Raw genomic sequence first — 17,160 nt, 5'->3', positions numbered from 1 at the left:
CCGCCCGCACCCTGTATCACAGCGGCCCTTTAACACCCAGACAGGTGCAGTCCGGCTACGCCTCTGGTTGGCTGGCGTGGGGTGACGCAATGGCACATGGCCTACTGCCATTGGCTGTGGCTCGGGCTCCGCCTCCCGGGCTGCGGAGCAGGCGGAGGGCGCACGTCTTACGCAGCCCGCGGCCGCGGTGGCGTTGGGGAGACTGAGCTGTCGGCGCCCCCGGGCTGGGTGGGTCATCTCTTCCTCTCTCGAGCCTACGCGGATCTGGAGTCTCCCTTGCGGGCTCGTGGGCCGTGCCTTTGCCGCCTGCAGGCCCCGAACCTGACCCCTTCTCTTCATATCCGGATCTGGGTTCCTCCCCACAAGACCCTCCGTCTGGCGTCTTCTCCCTAAATACTTAGGAATCTGACCCATTCTTCCTAATTCCGCCGATCCGGCCCGTAGGAACCATATTCCGACCCTAGAACAATGGGCTGACTCCTACGCCCTTGCTGAGGATCCAGACCACCTCCCCCACGGTGACGAGGATAACTTATTACCGTCCTGGAATTGTAGAATAGACTCCTTCCCCCACCCCCCACCCCCGTCTCCCCTCCCTTGACCTTACCCTAGTTCCACCTTCTTTTCTTACAGTAACACAGATCTGGGCTCCCAGACTCGCGACACCTCAGAATCAATGCTTTTCTTTTTCACTTGGCTCCTCCAGCAAACCTTTCCCACGTCCTCTATCTACAGGTGCCCAGCCTGGGAAAAGATGGCCCCATGGTCCCAAAGGGGCCTAGCCCCAGCTCTGCTCTGGGGCCTGAGCCTCTTCCTTGGCCTCCCAGCCCCTGTGTGGGTCCAGCCCTCTCTGCCTCCCCAGGCTTCTCCCCCCACTGAGCCCCATCCATGTCATACCTGCCGGGGACTGGTCGACAGCTTCAACAAGGTGGGTGCACCAGGAGTGTAATGGGGGCGTCTCAACTACTCGAGCACAGGGGTTGAGAGCTGGGAGCTCTGGGATAGAAGCCTGCATGCACTCATGTCCCAACTTGGTTACTTACTGGTTGTATAGCCTTGGGTAGGTTGCCTTCTGTGCCTCAGTTTCCTGATCAGTGAAAGAGCTAGAGTGTGCCAGGAACTATACTTGGCTATTACTAATTTTTTCCATTTCCAGGGCCTGGAGAGAACCATCAGGGACAACTTTGGAGGTGGAAACACTGCCTGGGAGGAAGAGAAGTTGTCTAAATACAAAGACAGGTAGGGAAGAAGCTGGACGGATGGGTTTGTCTACTTCACATCCCAGTCTCTGCTATGCTGGTGGAGACTCTTTGGGAGCACTTACTCAACAATATCATTGAACATCTGTAGGACAGCAGTAAACAAGCAAAATCCATCTTCATGGAGCTTGCATTCCAGTAGAGGAGACAGACAGTGAAGAAGTAAATAAAATCATATCAGGTGAAGAACAGTAAAGCAGGGTGGACTACAGAATGGTGAGAGGTGTGGCGTTTGACATATGACATTAAAACAGAGACCTGAGTGGGGAGGGAAATAGCTCAGTGGTAGAGCGCATGCTTAACATGCACAAGGTCCTGGGTTCAGTCCCCAGCACCTCCATTAAAAACAAAACAAAACAAAACAAAAGAACAGAGACCTGAGGTGAAGAGCGAACTGTGTGAAAATCAGGGGAGGGATTTGGAAAGGGGGGGGACTGAGCTTGGTGTATTTGAGAAGTGGCTGGATTTGGAGTGAGCAGAGGGGAGAGTGGTGGGTAGGACGTTTGGAGTGGGAAAGTGATGTGGTTTTATTTATATCTTTAAAAGGTCACTGACACTGCTGTGTAGCGAACAGACTCTAGGGTGCCAGGGTGGAGGAGCAGAAAGACCAGTCTGGAGGCGGGTGCATAGTCTAGGCATGAGGGCAGCAGTGGACATGATGAGAAGGGGTCAGATTCTGGGTGTATTTTGCAGATAGACTGATAGGACTTGATGATGGAATCATTATGGGATGTGAGAGGAAAAAGTAGAATAAAAGTTCCTCAGTAGGTTTTGGGCCTGAGTAACTGGGTGAATAGTGGGACTGTTTTCTGAGATGGGTGAAACTAAGGAAGGAAAAGATGTAGGGAGGTCATGGAATCAGGCGTTCTCGTTAAACTTGTTGGGCTGAGATGTCCGTAAAGAGTCAAGGAGAGTTAGATTTAGGAGTCAGGAGTTCGGGAGAGAAGTAGGACTGGAGACGTGAATTTGGCGGTCATCAGCATAGAATCAGCATATAGTCAAGTCTTGGGACAAGATGAGATTATATTGAGAGGAGAGCCTTGAGCCCCAGGCCCTCCACATTTTCAGTGTCAGATTGAGGAGAAGGAATCAGCAAGGCTTGGAGTTAGACCTGGTTGTCAGTTCTGACTCTTTATACCCTAGGGAAGGTCACTTCTCTCTGATCCTCAGTTTCCTCATCTGTAAAATGGGGATATTAAATACCAACTTTGCCTACTTCATAGGATTGTGGTAAGGATTAAACTGTGATGCCCAATAGAAATAAAAGTTTTGTTATTATGTAACATTTTCCTTTCCTTCAGTGGGCCTGTTTCTTCATTTGGGAATGAGGAGATTGACCAAGATAACCTTGAGAGCACTTCTAGCTCTATAATGGCTCGTTTTGTTTTGTTTTGTTTTGTTTTAAATCACCTCCTCCTATATGCCAGGCACTGTGCCAGACCTGTTATATATGTATAATACATTTAGTGTACATGTATATTTAAAAGTTATTTCATTGTGGTAGAATGCAATAGTACAAAATTTACCATTAGAGACATTTAGTACATTCACAGTGTTGTGCAACTGTTACCATTTTCTAGTTCTAGACTGCTTTCATCGCCCCTAAAAACTCTATTCCCATTAAATAGTCACTTCCCTTTCCCCCTCCCCCAGCCTCTAGCATCCACCAGTCTGCTTTCTGTCTCTGTGCTATTTGCTGATTCTGTTGGAATCATACAATTTGGTCTTTTATGTCTGGCTTCTTTTACTTAGCATAATGGTTTCAACGTTCATCCATCTTATAGCAAATATCAGTACTTCATTCCTTTTCAAGGCTTAATAATATTCTGATGTGCGGATAGACCACATTTGTTTATCCATTTATCAGTTGACGGACATTGGGCTGTTTCTACCTTTTGGCTATTGTGCTTAGTATTGCTGTGAACATTTGTGTGCAGGTTTTTGTTTGAACACCTGTTTTTCATTCTTTTGGCTATGTACCCAGGAGAGGAATTACTGAGTCAGATGGTGATTCCATGTTTAACTTATGAAGGAACTGCCAAACTGTTTTCCATAGTGGCTGCACCATTTTTCATTCCCACCTGCAATGTTGGACCATTCTAGTTTCTCCACGTCCTTGCCAGCACTTGTAATACGATATGTTTTTAACCACATCTACCCAGCAAGGGTGTTATATTCCATTGCACAGATGCAGGGACTGAGCTATCTTACAACAAACCTGCAGGGAATATTGTCCCCATTTTACAGATGAGAAAACAGAGGTTTGGGAGAGGGTAAATGACTTGCCCAAGGTCAGACCACTGGATTAGAACCCAGGGCTGTCTGACTCCCCAAACCAGTACCCATGCCATTATGGCCTGTGGCCTTTCCTTTGACATGGTCTGGCACAAGGAGGGGCGGGAGGGGAGATGGTGAGGAGGGTGGTAGGTGGGCTGGAGTGTGGCCCTAACGCTCATCCCTGTCTGGTTAGCGAGACCCGCCTGGTAGAGGTGCTGGAGGGCGTGTGCAGCAAGTCGGACTTTGAGTGCCACCGCCTGCTGGAGCTGAGTGAGGAGCTGGTGGAAAGCTGGTGGTTTCACAAGTGAGTGGTCGGGGCCTTCCGGGGGCGAAAGGTAAAACAGGGGGTGGTAAGCTAGGGGCTGTGTCCCCATTCGCCTCCTTCCTCCAAAGCCAGGTGCACTCAGGACTCGCTGGGGGACCAGGCTCACTCTGAGCTTCAGTTTACGCCTCTCCCAAACGGGGAAGGGGTGTTGGTCAGGCAGCCTGTGGGTTTATGCCCAAGATGGGCTGTTTCACAGAATCTGAGGGAGGTGGGGGGACAGCACCTCTGACACTGTCTCGGTCCCCGCACTGTCCCCCGCCTCAGGCAGCAGGAAGCCCCAGACCTCTTCCAGTGGCTCTGCTCCGATTCCCTGAAGCTCTGCTGCCCGCCAGGCACCTTTGGGCCCTCTTGCCTTCGTGAGTTTTTCATGTTCTTCTTGGGAGATGGAAGGGGAATCCTGGGGCTAGGGATCCAGGCCTGGCTCTGTCCCTAGTTGGCTGTGTGAGCTTAGTCTGCTCAGATAACTTCTCTGGACCTCCACGAACAGGGCCCTGTCTCACAGGGCTGGTGAGGTGAACAAATCAACGGAGAACAGCCCTGGAAAAAGACACAGGGCTAGACCGAGTCAGATACAGCTGTAGTTTCTATGATGCATTTGAGAAGTGCCCCCATCCTCCCCGCCATTTCCCATGCCTGGACCAGCCCAGGCCCCATGCCCTGGACTAAGATGACCTTCCTAGGGATGGGGCAGAAGCCCCTGTTGTCACCACCGTTTTCTGCATACAGTTCTGAGGCAGGGGCTGAACTTACTACCAGCCCTTTTTAGAAAAATCTCTCTGGAAGCAGCTGATATAAAGAGTTAGCAAAAAAAAAAAAAAAAAAAGAACTAACAACAAAGATGGTCAATTCAGTCTTTATAAAAGAAAAGGTTTATAAATAACATAACTGTTCCACAATGGGGCATTGGTTAAGTAAATTGCATACAGTTTTATGACAAAATATTATGTCATCATTAAAATCATTTCCTCTCCAGAAATGTTGACAGATATGGGGAAAATATTCTCTACATACAAGGTTGTATTTACAGTCCCACCTGCTTTGGTGTCTGCCCACAGCCTGTCCTGGGGGCGCAGAGCGGCCCTGCGGTGGCCACGGGCAGTGTGAAGGGGAAGGGACTCGAGGGGGCAGCGGGCACTGTGACTGTCAAGCCGGCTACGGTGGAGAGGCCTGTGGCCAGTGCGGCCTTGGCTACTTTGAGGCAGAACGCAACGCCAGCCATCTGGTATGTTCGGGTAGGTAGCCGAGAGGCGCAGCACTGGGCAGGGGCACTTGGGGTGCCTGCCTGCACACCCTCATATGTCCCCCATCCCACCCAGCTTGCTTTGGCCCCTGTGCCCGCTGCTCAGGACCTGAGGAATCAAACTGTTTACAGTGCAAGAAGGGCTGGACCCTGCATCATCTCAAGTGTGTAGGTGAGTGGGGCCTTGCCCTCGGCCTGGAGGGGCAGGGAGGGGTCCTGGGGTTGGTTCCCCATCAACACACACATCTCTGTGCTAGACCAACCCAGTCCCCACCTTCATGGAGATCTCAACCTGGTTGGGAAGGCAGAAGAGTAACCAGGTACTTACAGTACAGACTGATGGTTTTACAGGGAGAGATGTACCTCTTCCAGCTCCATGGTGGTGGGGAATCAGGAAAGGCTTCTTGGAGGAGGTGTCACTTGGGTCAAGTCTTGAAAATTGAAAAAGGGTTAGCCAGGGGAATGAAGATACTGAACTTGGGACAGGAAACCTGGGTTCCAGACTTAGTTTGATCCCTGCCTAGCCATTTAGATAGACGAGGGTAAAAGCTAAGCTGCTGTAACAAAAAGATTCTCAAAGACTGTGGCTTAAAGAATATAGAGGTTTATTTTTATCTCATATCACAGTCTCGAAGCCAGTCGTCCAGGCTGGCAGGGAAGCGCTGCTTGTCCCAGTCATTAAGAACCCAGATTCCTTCTGTCTTATTGTGCATTCATTCCCTTGGGTGTTGGCTTCCTGGTTGAGGCTGGGTCACGAGCACCTCCGTGTTCCATGACCCAGCATTCAGGAAGTGAGAAAGGGAAGAAAGTGCACGGAGGAGTCCACGTCCGTTGTTTTAAGGCCAAGCCAGAAGTGGAGCACATCACTTCTGTTTACATCCTGCTGGCCAGAACGCAATCACAAGGCCACACTTGGCTGCAAGGCAGATTGAAAAATGCCGTCTCCTGCTGGATGGCCCGGAGTCCAGCTGCACCTCTGTGTCCGTGCTGGTGGACAGCCTGTGGTGTCTGGACCACTGGGGCCTGGGCTAGTCCCTTTGCAACAACCCGGGCCTCAGCTTCCCCGTTAGTGAAATAGGGACTGAAGTCCCCACCCTACTGGCCTCTTTGCAGACATTGATGAGTGTGGCACAGAGCGAGCCAGCTGTGGACCTGACCAGTTCTGTGTGAACACGGAGGGCTCCTACGAGTGCCGAGGTACGTGCCGCTCCTGCACGGGAGGAGGGTGGGGATGGTGGGAGGAACTGCTCCTCGCCTTTCCCCACAAACTTCCACCTTCCCAGGTACCAGAACTTCTCCCCACCTCCTGCCCAGAACTCTTCTGGAGCAGGGCTTCCCCCCAGGCCTACGGGCACTCACATCCTTTTCTCCTCTCCTTTCTCCAGACTGTGCCAAAGCCTGCCTGGGCTGCATGGGGGCAGGGCCAGGCCGCTGTAAGAGATGCAGCCCTGGCTACCAGCAGGTGGGCTCCAAGTGCCTCGGTGAGTGTCCTGCTGGTAGGGCTCTGGCACCCGGGGGGGCCTTGCCCACCACAAATTGAGAGGGGCTGGAAGGTGGACAGGGCATGGGAAGGAAGGGTGGAAGGTTGCCTGGGCCAGGGCAGGGGGTGTCAGGATGTGAGCAAGACAGAGTCAGGGGCCCTGCCCGTGGGAGCCTGGTGGCCAGGCCTCTGACCCTCCGCATCCTTCCTCAAGATGTGGACGAGTGTGAGACAGTGGTGTGCCCGGGAGAGAATGAGCAGTGTGAGAACACAGAGGGCAGTTACCGCTGCGTCTGTGCCGAGGGCTACAAACAGATGGAGGGCATCTGTGTGAAGGAGCAGATCCCAGGTGAGCCCCATGTTGGCCCCAGAAACCTGGGGGGGGGGTCACCATCCAGGCGGCAGGGAAGCCCTGCCTCCAGGCCGCTGCCAGCCCTGCCCCACCCCCACCCCCTCCCAGCCCTCGTGTGCTGCACTGGGATCTGAACCCCACATCTGATCCCCAGGCTGGCTTCTCTTGCCCTCACAGTTCCCAGGGTGGAAAGAAAATGGGACTTGGCCTTAAGTCATTCTGCCTCCCCAGGCCTCTTTCCTCATCTGTCCAGTGGGACCCATCCTTGCCCTGCCACTGAGAGCTGTCGTAGGCCATGGGTGTGATGAGACCAAAGACAGTCACAGTGATGATAGTGACCACTTCCACAGCTCTTAACCCTGTGTCACACGCTGTTCTAAGCATGCTGCACGTATTAACTTATTTCTCCCCTAAAACCAGTCCAGTGCTGTAGCTATTATTCTCATCCCCACTGGTATAGTGGAAGCTGGGATGCAGAGATGGAACAACTTGCCCAGGGCCACATGGCAAGCAGGTGGCAGAGCTGGGCATTGATGCCAGCACTCTGGCTCTGGAGCTGGGCTAGCACACGTGCTCTGACCCAACTCGCCCGCCTGGCCTTGGGCAAACCTCTTCACCTCTCTGAGCCTCAGGTTCCCATTTAGTGAGACAGGGATAATAGCTGCCCCTCTTGGAGTTGTTTTCAGCAGCAAATGACATCTTGTGCTGGTGTGCCCGGCAGGCACGCAGCAGCAATGATCAGGCATGTGGGAGGCTCAGGGAACGGGGGCTGAGTGACAGGCGCTTCTCTTGCTCAGAGTCAGCGGGCTTCTTCTCGGAGATGACAGAGGACGAGCTGGTGGTCCTGCAGCAGATGTTCTTCGGTGTCATTATCTGCGCTCTGGCCACGCTGGCTGCCAAGGGTGACTTGGTCTTCACTGCCATCTTCATCGGGGCTGTGGCGGCCATGACTGGCTACTGGTTGTCAGAGCGTAGTGACCGTGTGCTGGAGGGCTTCATCAAGGGTAGATAATCCCTGCCACACCTGCAGGATCTCCTCCCGCCTGGGCTGCCCCCGAGGTCAGGACTCTCCTGCCTGGACACTGGAGGCACTTGCTTTATTTTTGAGAGTGGGGTAAGTACCCCCAGCCCACCTTACAGAGCAGCCCGGGCACCACAGCCTGGGCACGTGAGGCCTCGGCAGTGGAAAAGCAGCCCCAGAGGTGGGCGCCGTGAGGTCTTGGCCCGAGTGCACTGGGCAGGCTTCACAATGCGTGTGGATTTTTTAAAATAAAGTGTCTCCTCGTGGTGGCTGCTAGTGAGCTTTGGCCCCTGCCCAGGATGGGGAGGGGTCCCTGCAGGGATGGGCCCATCACAGCCCCCTCCTGCCAGCTGCATGCTGCCAGCTCCTGTTCTGTACTCACCTGCCCCCCAGCCACTGATTTATTTATTGATTCATCTCAGGAAATAAAGGTCTTGGAAAATGGAGAAGCTGCAGTCTTACTACCTGCCCCCACCTGCCATGAGTTGGCCTGAGTTTCTGAGGGCCCCTCCACCCTTGGGGAAGTTTTTTAAAACCCTGGGAAATTGAGGGCTACCCCCATGGAGGACAGAGGAAAGGCTTGACCATGAAGGGGTGTTAGGAGAAAGGGGGATGGAGGGACCAGGCTTAGGAGTGGAACTTTCTCGGTTTAGTACCAGCTCTCATTTGCCAAAGGACCCTGGACAAATGGCTTTCATCCACTCTTCTCATCTATAATGGACACGAAAATACTTTCCACTCAGGCTTAATGTGAGAATTAAGTAAGGTGACAAATGTGAAGAGCTGAAGACAGTGTACAGCAGATAGATGTTCCATAAAATATTGGGAGCCATTATTTCTAAAGCCTGCAAGGGTCCAGCGCCATTTACTCTGCAAGCCCTCCCCTCCACAGTAAACACAGGACTTGCAGTTACTGGGATGTGGGCCCTGCTACCTCTCCTCTGAACAGGATCCTGCGTGGCCAGAGGGAGGCATGAGCGAAGTCGTAAGGTTTATTTCTTTGGCACAAAGAACAGTCTGGACAAGCAAGCCTCATCTCCACTGAGGAGTCGGGAGGTGGGGGGATGTTTGGGGCACCTGGACCCCATTTTCCATTCTCCAGTCCGTGCACGTCCACCCTGTATTCCGCTTAAGTCACGGCCTCTGTGCAAAATACTGGAAAAAAATAGAGATATTTAAAAAAACAAAAATCAAGGGGTGAGTTCACCCAGGCTTGTCTCCGGAGGCTGCAATCAGGTGGAGGCCCAGGAATACTCCCGGAATGTTTTGCAAATATTCAACTGTCCCGGTTGGTCATGCCCGTGTAGGGCCATCGAGGCGGGGGCCCTGGTCCTGAGTTTCTGGACCCCCTCAGAGTTCGATGGTGTCACTGGAGGCGCTGCGGGAGTCCCCGGGCTTGCAGGGAGGCTGGACCCTACTCTGCGGCTCCCCAGGCCGGGCAGGAGCAGGGGCAGGAGCTGGGGAAGACAGTAGCTGCACCGTGCTGGGCAGCTCGTCCAGGGGCAGACTGTCCACCGACGACAGCCCGTGGCGCCACGGGTTCCAGCTGATCTTCAGTGAACCCCGGGAGAAGCTGTCCGCGGAGCTGCCAGAAGCCGCCGGGTCAGGCTCGTCCACCACATGTTGGGGGACCGGCCCGCGCATGCGCACGTCGCTGAGCGACCGGCAGCGGCCGCGCAGGAGGGAAGAGCCCGAGCCGTCGAGCTCGGCGTCGGGGTGGCTGCCTCGGCGTGGCCGCAGCGCGCCCCCGGGCGGCGGGGAGGCCAGGCCGCAGCGCCGGAAGACGCTATCGCGCACCAGGTGCTCTCGGAAGAGCGCGGCGTCGATGCTGCGGCTCAGGTTGATGGGTGATGGCGGCCGCAGGTCCAGCTCGCTCATCGACGGCGCCGGCCCCACGCTGCTGCGGGACAGCTCCGGACCACCCTGGGGACCGCGGCCCAGCGACGCAGAGGAACCCCAGGCGCCTGAACTGGGCGTGGCCGGCGGCCCACCCTCCGCTGGGTTGCGGATGAGGCTCTTACTGATGTCCAAGGTACCTGCGCCGACGCCACTGGGCCCCGCATAGCAGTTGTTGGGCCGCTCAGGCACCTCGGTCTTGCCCGAGGGCGTGGGGCACGCCAGGCGCAGGAGCTTAGCCCAGCAAGCGTGCTCCGTGGGCGGCCTGGGCCGCGCGGCGGCCACAGCGGCCAGCCCCAGGGTGAGCGCCCACGTCAGCTCCAGCAGGCGCAGCCAAAAGTGGACGCCCCACCAGGCCCACGAGAAGCGGCCCACCCGGCCCGGGCCCGGGTACAGCCAGAGCGCGGCCGCCAGCTGCAAGCCGCTGGCCAGCAGCCCCAGCGCGCCCGCCACGGCCAGCAGCCTCGGGCCCGGGCTAGCATCCCAGCCCCTCGGCCCGTCCAGCAGGCGGCGACGGCACAGGCAGAGCGTGCCCAGAGCCACGGCCGCGCCCCAGGCGCACGATAAGCCCTGAGCCAGGAGGTTGAGCGCAGGCCTCACCGACAGCAGGTCTGTAGCGAGCAGCCCCACGCCGTGCACCAACGCCAGCGCTCCCAGGAGGAGCGGGTTCTGCAGCTGCTGTGGCAGCCCCGCGCCCAGGCCGAGCAGGGTCAGGGCCGCCAGCGCAGTGAGTAGCAAGGGGAAGGGCAGATTGTACAGCACCAGGCCGGCGCGTAAACCCAGCCGTGCCTGCGAGCCATACGGGTCGGTGAGCATGTAGGCGGATCTCAGCCCTGACGCCACCAGCACCAGCACCGCCGCCACCAGTGCCAGCCGGGGCCCCGCAGGGGCGGCTGCCAGCGAGGCCAGTGCCAGCAACGCGGGCAGCAGGAAAAGCACCCCCACCCCGTAGACGTGCAGCTCCCAGGAAAAGCTCAGCACCCGCCGCAGGGGACCCCAGCGCAGGGGTGGTGCGGTGGCGTTGGCCGGGGGGCTGGAGGCTGGGGCTGATGCCATGGAGCTGGCTGAGGGCTCTGGAGGGGGTGGCTGGCCCAGGGCGCGCTGCGTGGTGACCCGAATGAGGCCCCGGCGTGACGTCGAGGGGGCCTGGACAGGGGGTGCTGGGGGATGGCTTTGGGGGCGCCCAGGCCACTCCTCGGCTTCATCTGCAATAATAACAATATTAAAATAGCCCTTTGAGAAGTGCTTTAGATTTTCCATCATTCTCTGGTGTGGTGAACAAGTTGTTTAACTTTTCCAAGCACATCTGTAAAATGCGGGTGGTAACAACACCTCCCTCATGGGGTTGTGGTGAGAGTAAATGTATAGCTTAGTGCCCAACACCCAGTAAGTGTTAAATGGATGGGAGCTATTATTCTTATTAACATTCCCACAGTTCTCAACAGGGGCTGCATATTAGAATCACCTGGAGATCAACTCAAATCAGAATCCCCTGGGCCTGGGCTTGGGCATTGGAATTGTTTAAAAACTCCTCCAGTGACTTGTAGGAGTTGGAGAATCACTGCGCTAAATACACCTGTTACGTTTAAGAATTTTCTAGCCCCCAGAGTGCAAATGAATTCTCCTGGAGTATCCAGTGAGTATTAGTTTATTATCCTAAGTTGTTTGAAGGCATTCTTTACCAGTTCCTTTAAGGAGGTGTTTGTCCCTATTCACTCCCCACCCCACCCCCCGTATATACCTCACACAGGTTCCTAGTTAATAGACAGAGTACCCGCTCTCCCCAAACCCCCAGCCGTGCCCTCACCTGGCTTCAGGGCTCCCACAGGGCTCTCTGTTCGGTTTGTAGTTGGGCCAGGGTCGGAGGGGCCAGGGATGAGGGACTTGGGGGTACCTGGGGCCTCCACTGCTCCTCTCACCCGCTGGGGGGAGATGGGGTCTGCTCCATTCACTGCTGCTATCTCTGAAATAACAAAAGCAGTCATCACTTTGCCTGACTTCCCAGCGTTCCCCAAAATCTCATCCCCCAGGAGGGAGGCACAATCACCCTCATTTGCCAGAATGAGGAAAGCGGAACCAAGAGGGACCAGAGGTCACGTGGAAACTGGGGCATCTGGCTGCCCTGGAACACTGCCCCCCCAGCCCTGCTCAGCACCCTAACTTTGATACCCACCTGGCTTGAGCTGTGCATCAGGAGTTTCTGTGGCTGGAGGACCTGAGTGCTGGGGTCCCGGTGAGCCCCTGACATCAGGGAGATCAGCCAGTTTGGGTGAGGGACTTGGAGAACTGACTTCCCAGGTCTCCCCATCTCCAGCCTTCTTGGGGAGCTCCAAGGGCAATTCCTCAGCAGGAGGAAGGCTTCTGGCCAATGCCAGGTCTGGCTGGGACCCAGGCTCCTGAGAGGATGCCCCCTCAGCTGGGGATACTGAGCCAACATCAGGGGCTGCTGGATCCTGCTGGGTGGTGAGGGGGCTGTGAGCTGTCTCCTGGACGTCCTCCTCACCCTGGCCCTGTCCTTCCAGCACTGGCCTCACAGTAGTGCCCAGGTGGGGCACAAGCGTGTGGGGAGGACCCTTGTGTTCCCAGGGGGATGTCTCTGAGACCCTTGTCTTGTCTTTGGCCACCACCAGACTCTCATCTCCAGATGGCCGCTGTCCCACTTGGCCTCCAGGCTCCCCGGGGGTGGGGGGAACCGTGGCCATCCCAGGTTGGAGCGTGGAAGTTGTGGGGATCGAAGTGACATGGGGGGCGTCCACTGGATAGGGGACAGGTGCTTCTTGCTCCATAGGCTCCTGTGGTTCAGGACGTCCTGTCCAACCCTGAGAACTTGGCCCTCGAGCCACCTGGAGGTCATCAGTTACCGGGAGTCCTTCTCTCTGAACCCCATGGGCTGCTTTAGGTCCATGCAGGGCTAGGCCGAAGGAGTCTACGCGCCTCTCAGGCACTTCCTCAGCAAGGACCTGGGAGACACTGGAGTCCCCGGGGTTCTTGTCTCTGGGCTCCTCCCAGAGGAAGTCGAAGGCCTGGGGCTCTGTGCCAAGAGGGCCCTTGGGGTGGGCTCCTGGGATCAGATGTGGTTCTGAGTCCTCAAGTGGCCGAGGAAGGCCCCGGCCCAGGGCAGGGCCAGACCCCAGGGACAGCAGCAGCAAGAGCAGCTGGAAGCCACACACACGGCCCCACGGGCTGTGGGCCATGGTCCACTCTGATGCCTGGGCCTAGAGCCCTCAGCTTCCAGTCTTCACTGGATGAGCCTAAAAAAAAAAGGAGAGGGTGGGAGAGGGTAGAGCTCAGTGGTAGTGTGCATGCTTAGCATGCACAGGGTCCTGGGTTCAGTCTCCAGTACCTCCATTAAAAAAATAAATTAAACCTAATTACCACCACCCTAAAAATTCCTCCCAAAATAAACAAAAAAAAAAAAAAAGAAAAGAAAAGGAGAGGGGGATGGCACATGAGGGTTGGGCCTCCCATGGCTGCCCCAAGGGGGCTGGTGGGAAAGAAAGGAGCAGCCCTTATCCCCTGCCCACCCCTTCCTGTCCAACCTCTTTATGCTGCCCAGAGTGACCTTTTAAAACTGCATCTGTGGTCACGCCACTTGCCCTGCTCTGCTGGCAAATGTTCAATGGCTCCCGACTGCCCTCAGGAGAGAGTATCAGCTCCTCCCCTGGCCTTCTAGGGCCACATCAGGCTGCTCACATATCCCTCAACACCCACTGCACTGTCTGATGCCCCAGGCCTTTACTCCTGCTGTTCCCGTAGGCTGGAATGCCTCTCCCTTCACCTGCACTTGCTGAAATCCTAGTTTGTTTTTTTTTAAATCTTCTTCTTGAAGGCCCTGCTCAAACATCAGAGAGGTAGAGAGGGAGAAGAATATGCCCTTGCCTTTGAGGAGAGACCTGGGTTTGAATCCCAGCTTCATCATTTCCTGGGTGAGTTACTTTACCCTCTGCATCATGGTTTTCCCATCAGTAAAATGGGTTTAAAAATCGTACCTAACTCAGAAGGGTTCTTCTAAGACTTACATAACACAACACATGGGCCAGGCCTGTAATAGGAACTTAATAAGCATTAAAGCCCTTTTACTTTTCCCTTTGGCCAGAAATCTTTTTTTTGCCACCAGCCCCCTTAACTCTTTCAACAAATAATTTGAGCACATACTGTTTGCTGAGCCTTGGGATAAAACAGTGAACAAGACTGACAAGTTACCTGCCCTCAGGGAGCTGGCATTGTAGGTAGGAAACAGACGATCAATACTTGTAAATAAAGCGAGCTATGGTGAACATAAAACGGGGTTAAGAGAGAGAGGGATGGGGGCCTACTTTACTCAGGGGTGCGAGAAAGCCCCTCTCAGGTGACTTTCAGCTAAACGTTGAATGGGAAGGAGTCAGCCACGTGATGATATCAGGAAAAAGCATTTGGAGGAGGGAACAGAAAGGCCCTTCAGCAGGAATGAAGAGCACAGCAAATGCAGGAGGAGGGAGCATGGGGAGATGAAACCAGGGGGGAGGTGCCTTCTCAAAGCTGAGAAAAGGCACCTGGGTTTTATTCTAAAAGTGTCCCAGGAATCCAGTGGAGATGTTAAGCATGGGAGTGACCAGATCTGCTAAGTGTTTTAAAAGGGGGAGAGAGGCCGGTGCAGAAATCAGGTAAGCTAGGACGGTGGCTTGTTTCAGCTTGGGTATTTCTTTCCCTGACACCCCCTCCACCCCTTCCCGTCACCCTGGTCACACAGGGTGATCATCTCCTGTCTCCCCCACCGGCCTGGGGCTTCTCGAGGGCTGCATCTCTTATTTCTTGCCTCCAGGTGCATGATCCCCAGGTGGATAGTCTGGGGAGGCAGGAAGGGACCCCCGGCCAGGAGAGGGGGGATAGCGGCTATGAGACCCAGTGCCCGGGTATGTTTAGTGCCTGTTCCTTCCCTCTGGGAAGCAGGTGTGCTCAAAGCTCCCTGCTTCCTAATCCTTGGCGGCTCGCAGACACCTCGAGAAGCTGAAGAAAACTCCAGGCACTCTCCCCAGGGAAATGCCTAGGCCCAACAGAGCTTGTGGATAATTTCAGGGGGTTTAGAGACCCCCTTAAACCTGTCCTCCAAACTGAGCTTTAGACTCTGTCTTGTTTGTTCGTTTCTCAAACATTCACCAAGCCCCTTGCTCTGCTCCTGACCCAGGCTAGGTGCTGGGGACCCAAAGAGAAGTCTCCGTTCCAGTGTCAGGAGTCAGAGTGAGCTGAGGGGGCAGGACTGAAAGGCCACTAACACAGGTCCTGGTTAATAATAGTACTCTTGTGTGAGCTCTTACCCAGTTAGACGCCTGTGCTAAGCTTAGCTACATGTCCTGGATTTCATGCACTCTTCCCAATACAAGCGGCTGTGGCTACACCCGTTTCACAGGAGAAAAAAAATGAGGTTCAGAGAGGTTGAGTAACTCGCCCAAGGTCACACAGCCGGCGAGTGGCCATACTAGGGGCTGTGAAACCCGCAGTGGCTCATTTTACACGGGGCGTCGGAAAGCTTTGCAGAGGAGGAGACTTCAATGGTAAGCATATACCATCTGCTCACCACCCCCAATCCAAGAGATGTAGTCATCTCTGGACTAGGAGGGGGCTGCCCAGCCCTGGGTTCCAGCTGCTGAAGAGATATATTTTTTGGTTGGTAGGGGGAAGTGGTTCCCCTGCCCCCAGGGACTAGGGTGAGGGCCGCCGCAAGGCAGCCTCCAGGAGCTGGTCCATCTCAGGTTACCTCTCCTTCTCCATCCCTCCCCTGGCTCCGCGCCTTCCCGCAGTGTCCCCGGTGGGGGTGGGCGCTCGTGCAGGCCCAGCAGCTCGCGCCTGAGAGGGGGGCTGCAGGCCATGCCCCCTGCCTGGGACCCCGCCATCGCCTCCTCCCTAGTCCAGCTCCTCACCTGGGCTCCGCGCCGGCAGGCAGCCCCCACGTTCACCTTGCGCGCGTCCCTGAGGCCGCTCGCCGCGCCGCATCCTCCGAGATGCTCAGACTTGGCTAACAGAGCCCGGCGCTGCCGATCGCGATCCCGGAGCCCGCCCACAGGAGCGCCATCCCCGGTTAACCCTTTCCCCTTAGGGGTGGATTTTTCTCCCAGTCCTGACCTCTCCTCTCTCAGATTCTCAGGGCCAAGAAGAGGACCGAGGTCACCTCCAAGCGATGTGGAAATCACTTCCGCAGCATCCCTGCAAAGGGGCAGCCAGTCTCTGGGACGCCTCCTGGGATGGCGAGCTCACTTCCTTTGCATCTCTAGACCTATCTCCTTATAGGGATACATACAGGCTACATACGATCTACAGGTTAACCCAACCTACAGCTTGACGTGTATCCTTCAGTTTTTTCAAGGCACAGTCACATGTATATTTTAAATGGAAATGAGATCACACTACATATTGCTCATATTGTAACTTGCCTTTTCCCCCTTCACTTTGCAGTATATCCTGCACACTTTCCATGTATGTTTCTACAGATCCATCTCATTTCTTGCATTCACTATTGGAGACTGCCGCATATGGTCAGCCTGACATTTTTATTTATCCAGTTCCCGGGCTGGGACATGTATGTTGTTCCTAGCCTTTTGCTAGCAGGAATAATGAAGCAGGGACATTCCTGCCTAGACATTTGTTGTGCACATGCACTAGTGTACCTTTCAGATAATCTCCTACCTGAGGCACGGTTAGGACTCTGGGTCTGCACATTTTTGGGTGTGTCTGTCAAAATGCTCCTGCTCCCTCTTTGGACAGCTCCCGATGTACTAAATATCCCCCATTCATTTCAATGCATTAAGAGAAATGCCCACTAGGAATACATTTGGTTATTAAATAGAATGTAAAATCTTTATTGGCACGGAGACATGTTCAGTGTAGATTGTTTATTTAAATTTCACTCATTTGAATTATAAAAATAATATAAATGGATTGTCCCAATTCAAGCAACATGGAAGTATTCAAAGCACACGTGAACTGTCTTATCCTTGGCCTCTCTGACTCTGCAACCCAGATGTACCCTCTTTTAATACTGTTTCCTTTGCATCCTATAAAAATATATATGTGCATGCATTTTACAAAATGGGATCATACTGTGCCTAATATTCCGTAACTTTGTTTTGCCTTACGCAGACATATGTTGGAAACATTTTTAAGGCTATGCGTACTAGCCCCACCCTTTCTTTCAACCAGCTGCACAGTATTGCATGATGTGGGTGTTCTATCAGTTTCTCAAACCCTCCCAACATTCCCCTACCAATGAGTAATCAGGTGGTTGACAGCCTTTTTTTAGCCTTTAATTTTCCCTAGAAACAGTACTGCAATAAATA

At 54.6% G+C, this 17,160-nt stretch overlaps 2 protein-coding genes across 3 annotated transcripts; one reads left to right on the top strand and one right to left on the bottom strand.

The window, feature by feature from the left end:
* The first annotated feature begins 148 nt into the window (after nucleotides 1-148).
* Nucleotides 149-8,403, top strand: CRELD1 (cysteine rich with EGF like domains 1). 2 transcript variants are annotated; one of them, XM_010984946.3, is made up of 11 exons: nucleotides 149-228; nucleotides 736-928; nucleotides 1,157-1,239; nucleotides 3,730-3,840; nucleotides 4,126-4,217; nucleotides 4,917-5,093; nucleotides 5,178-5,273; nucleotides 6,215-6,298; nucleotides 6,487-6,582; nucleotides 6,796-6,930; nucleotides 7,731-8,403. In XM_010984946.3, the coding sequence occupies exons 2-11, from the start codon at nucleotides 755-757 to the stop codon at nucleotides 7,943-7,945; spliced, it is 1,263 nt and encodes a 420-aa protein (XP_010983248.1). In that variant the 5' UTR covers nucleotides 149-228; nucleotides 736-754; the 3' UTR covers nucleotides 7,946-8,403. The 2 variants fall into 2 exon arrangements, with proteins under 2 accessions (XP_010983248.1, XP_010983249.1); XM_010984947.3 differs by lacking the exon at nucleotides 149-228 and adding an exon at nucleotides 245-518.
* Nucleotides 8,404-8,932: 529 nt separating this feature from the next.
* On the bottom strand, nucleotides 8,933-15,899 carry PRRT3 (proline rich transmembrane protein 3). Its single transcript, XM_031470850.2, has 4 exons — nucleotides 15,748-15,899; nucleotides 12,024-13,101; nucleotides 11,658-11,813; nucleotides 8,933-11,055 (listed from the first exon to the last, which is right to left on the bottom strand). Exons 2-4 carry the CDS (start codon nucleotides 13,042-13,044, stop codon nucleotides 9,305-9,307), a joined length of 2,928 nt encoding a protein of 975 aa, XP_031326710.2. The 5' UTR covers nucleotides 13,045-13,101; nucleotides 15,748-15,899; the 3' UTR covers nucleotides 8,933-9,304.
* Between the last annotated feature and the right edge of the window lie 1,261 nt (nucleotides 15,900-17,160).

The sequence above is a fragment of the Camelus dromedarius genome, chromosome 17 (assembly GCF_036321535.1).
Source record: "Camelus dromedarius isolate mCamDro1 chromosome 17, mCamDro1.pat, whole genome shotgun sequence".
Classification (NCBI taxonomy): domain Eukaryota; kingdom Metazoa; phylum Chordata; class Mammalia; order Artiodactyla; family Camelidae; genus Camelus; species Camelus dromedarius.
The sequence above is the reverse complement of the archived record's forward strand: the minus strand, read 5'-3'. Positions and strand labels throughout refer to the sequence as shown.

Coding starts and splice junctions, on each gene's coding strand:
- CRELD1 (XM_010984946.3), top strand. CDS start 755: ATGGCCCCATGGTCCCAAAGGGGCCTAGCCCCAGCTCTGCTCTGGGGC. Junction 5,094..5,177: donor CAGCCATCTGGTATGTTCGG/GTAGGTAGCCGA, acceptor CATCCCACCCAG/CTTGCTTTGGCCCCTGTGCC. Junction 6,299..6,486: donor GGGCTCCTACGAGTGCCGAG/GTACGTGCCGCT, acceptor TCCTTTCTCCAG/ACTGTGCCAAAGCCTGCCTG.
- PRRT3 (XM_031470850.2), bottom strand. CDS start 13,044: ATGGCCCACAGCCCGTGGGGCCGTGTGTGTGGCTTCCAGCTGCTCTTG. Junction 11,814..12,023: donor TGATGCACAGCTCAAGCCAG/GTGGGTATCAAA, acceptor TTGTTATTTCAG/AGATAGCAGCAGTGAATGGA. Junction 11,056..11,657: donor TGTGGGAGCCCTGAAGCCAG/GTGAGGGCACGG, acceptor TTATTATTGCAG/ATGAAGCCGAGGAGTGGCCT.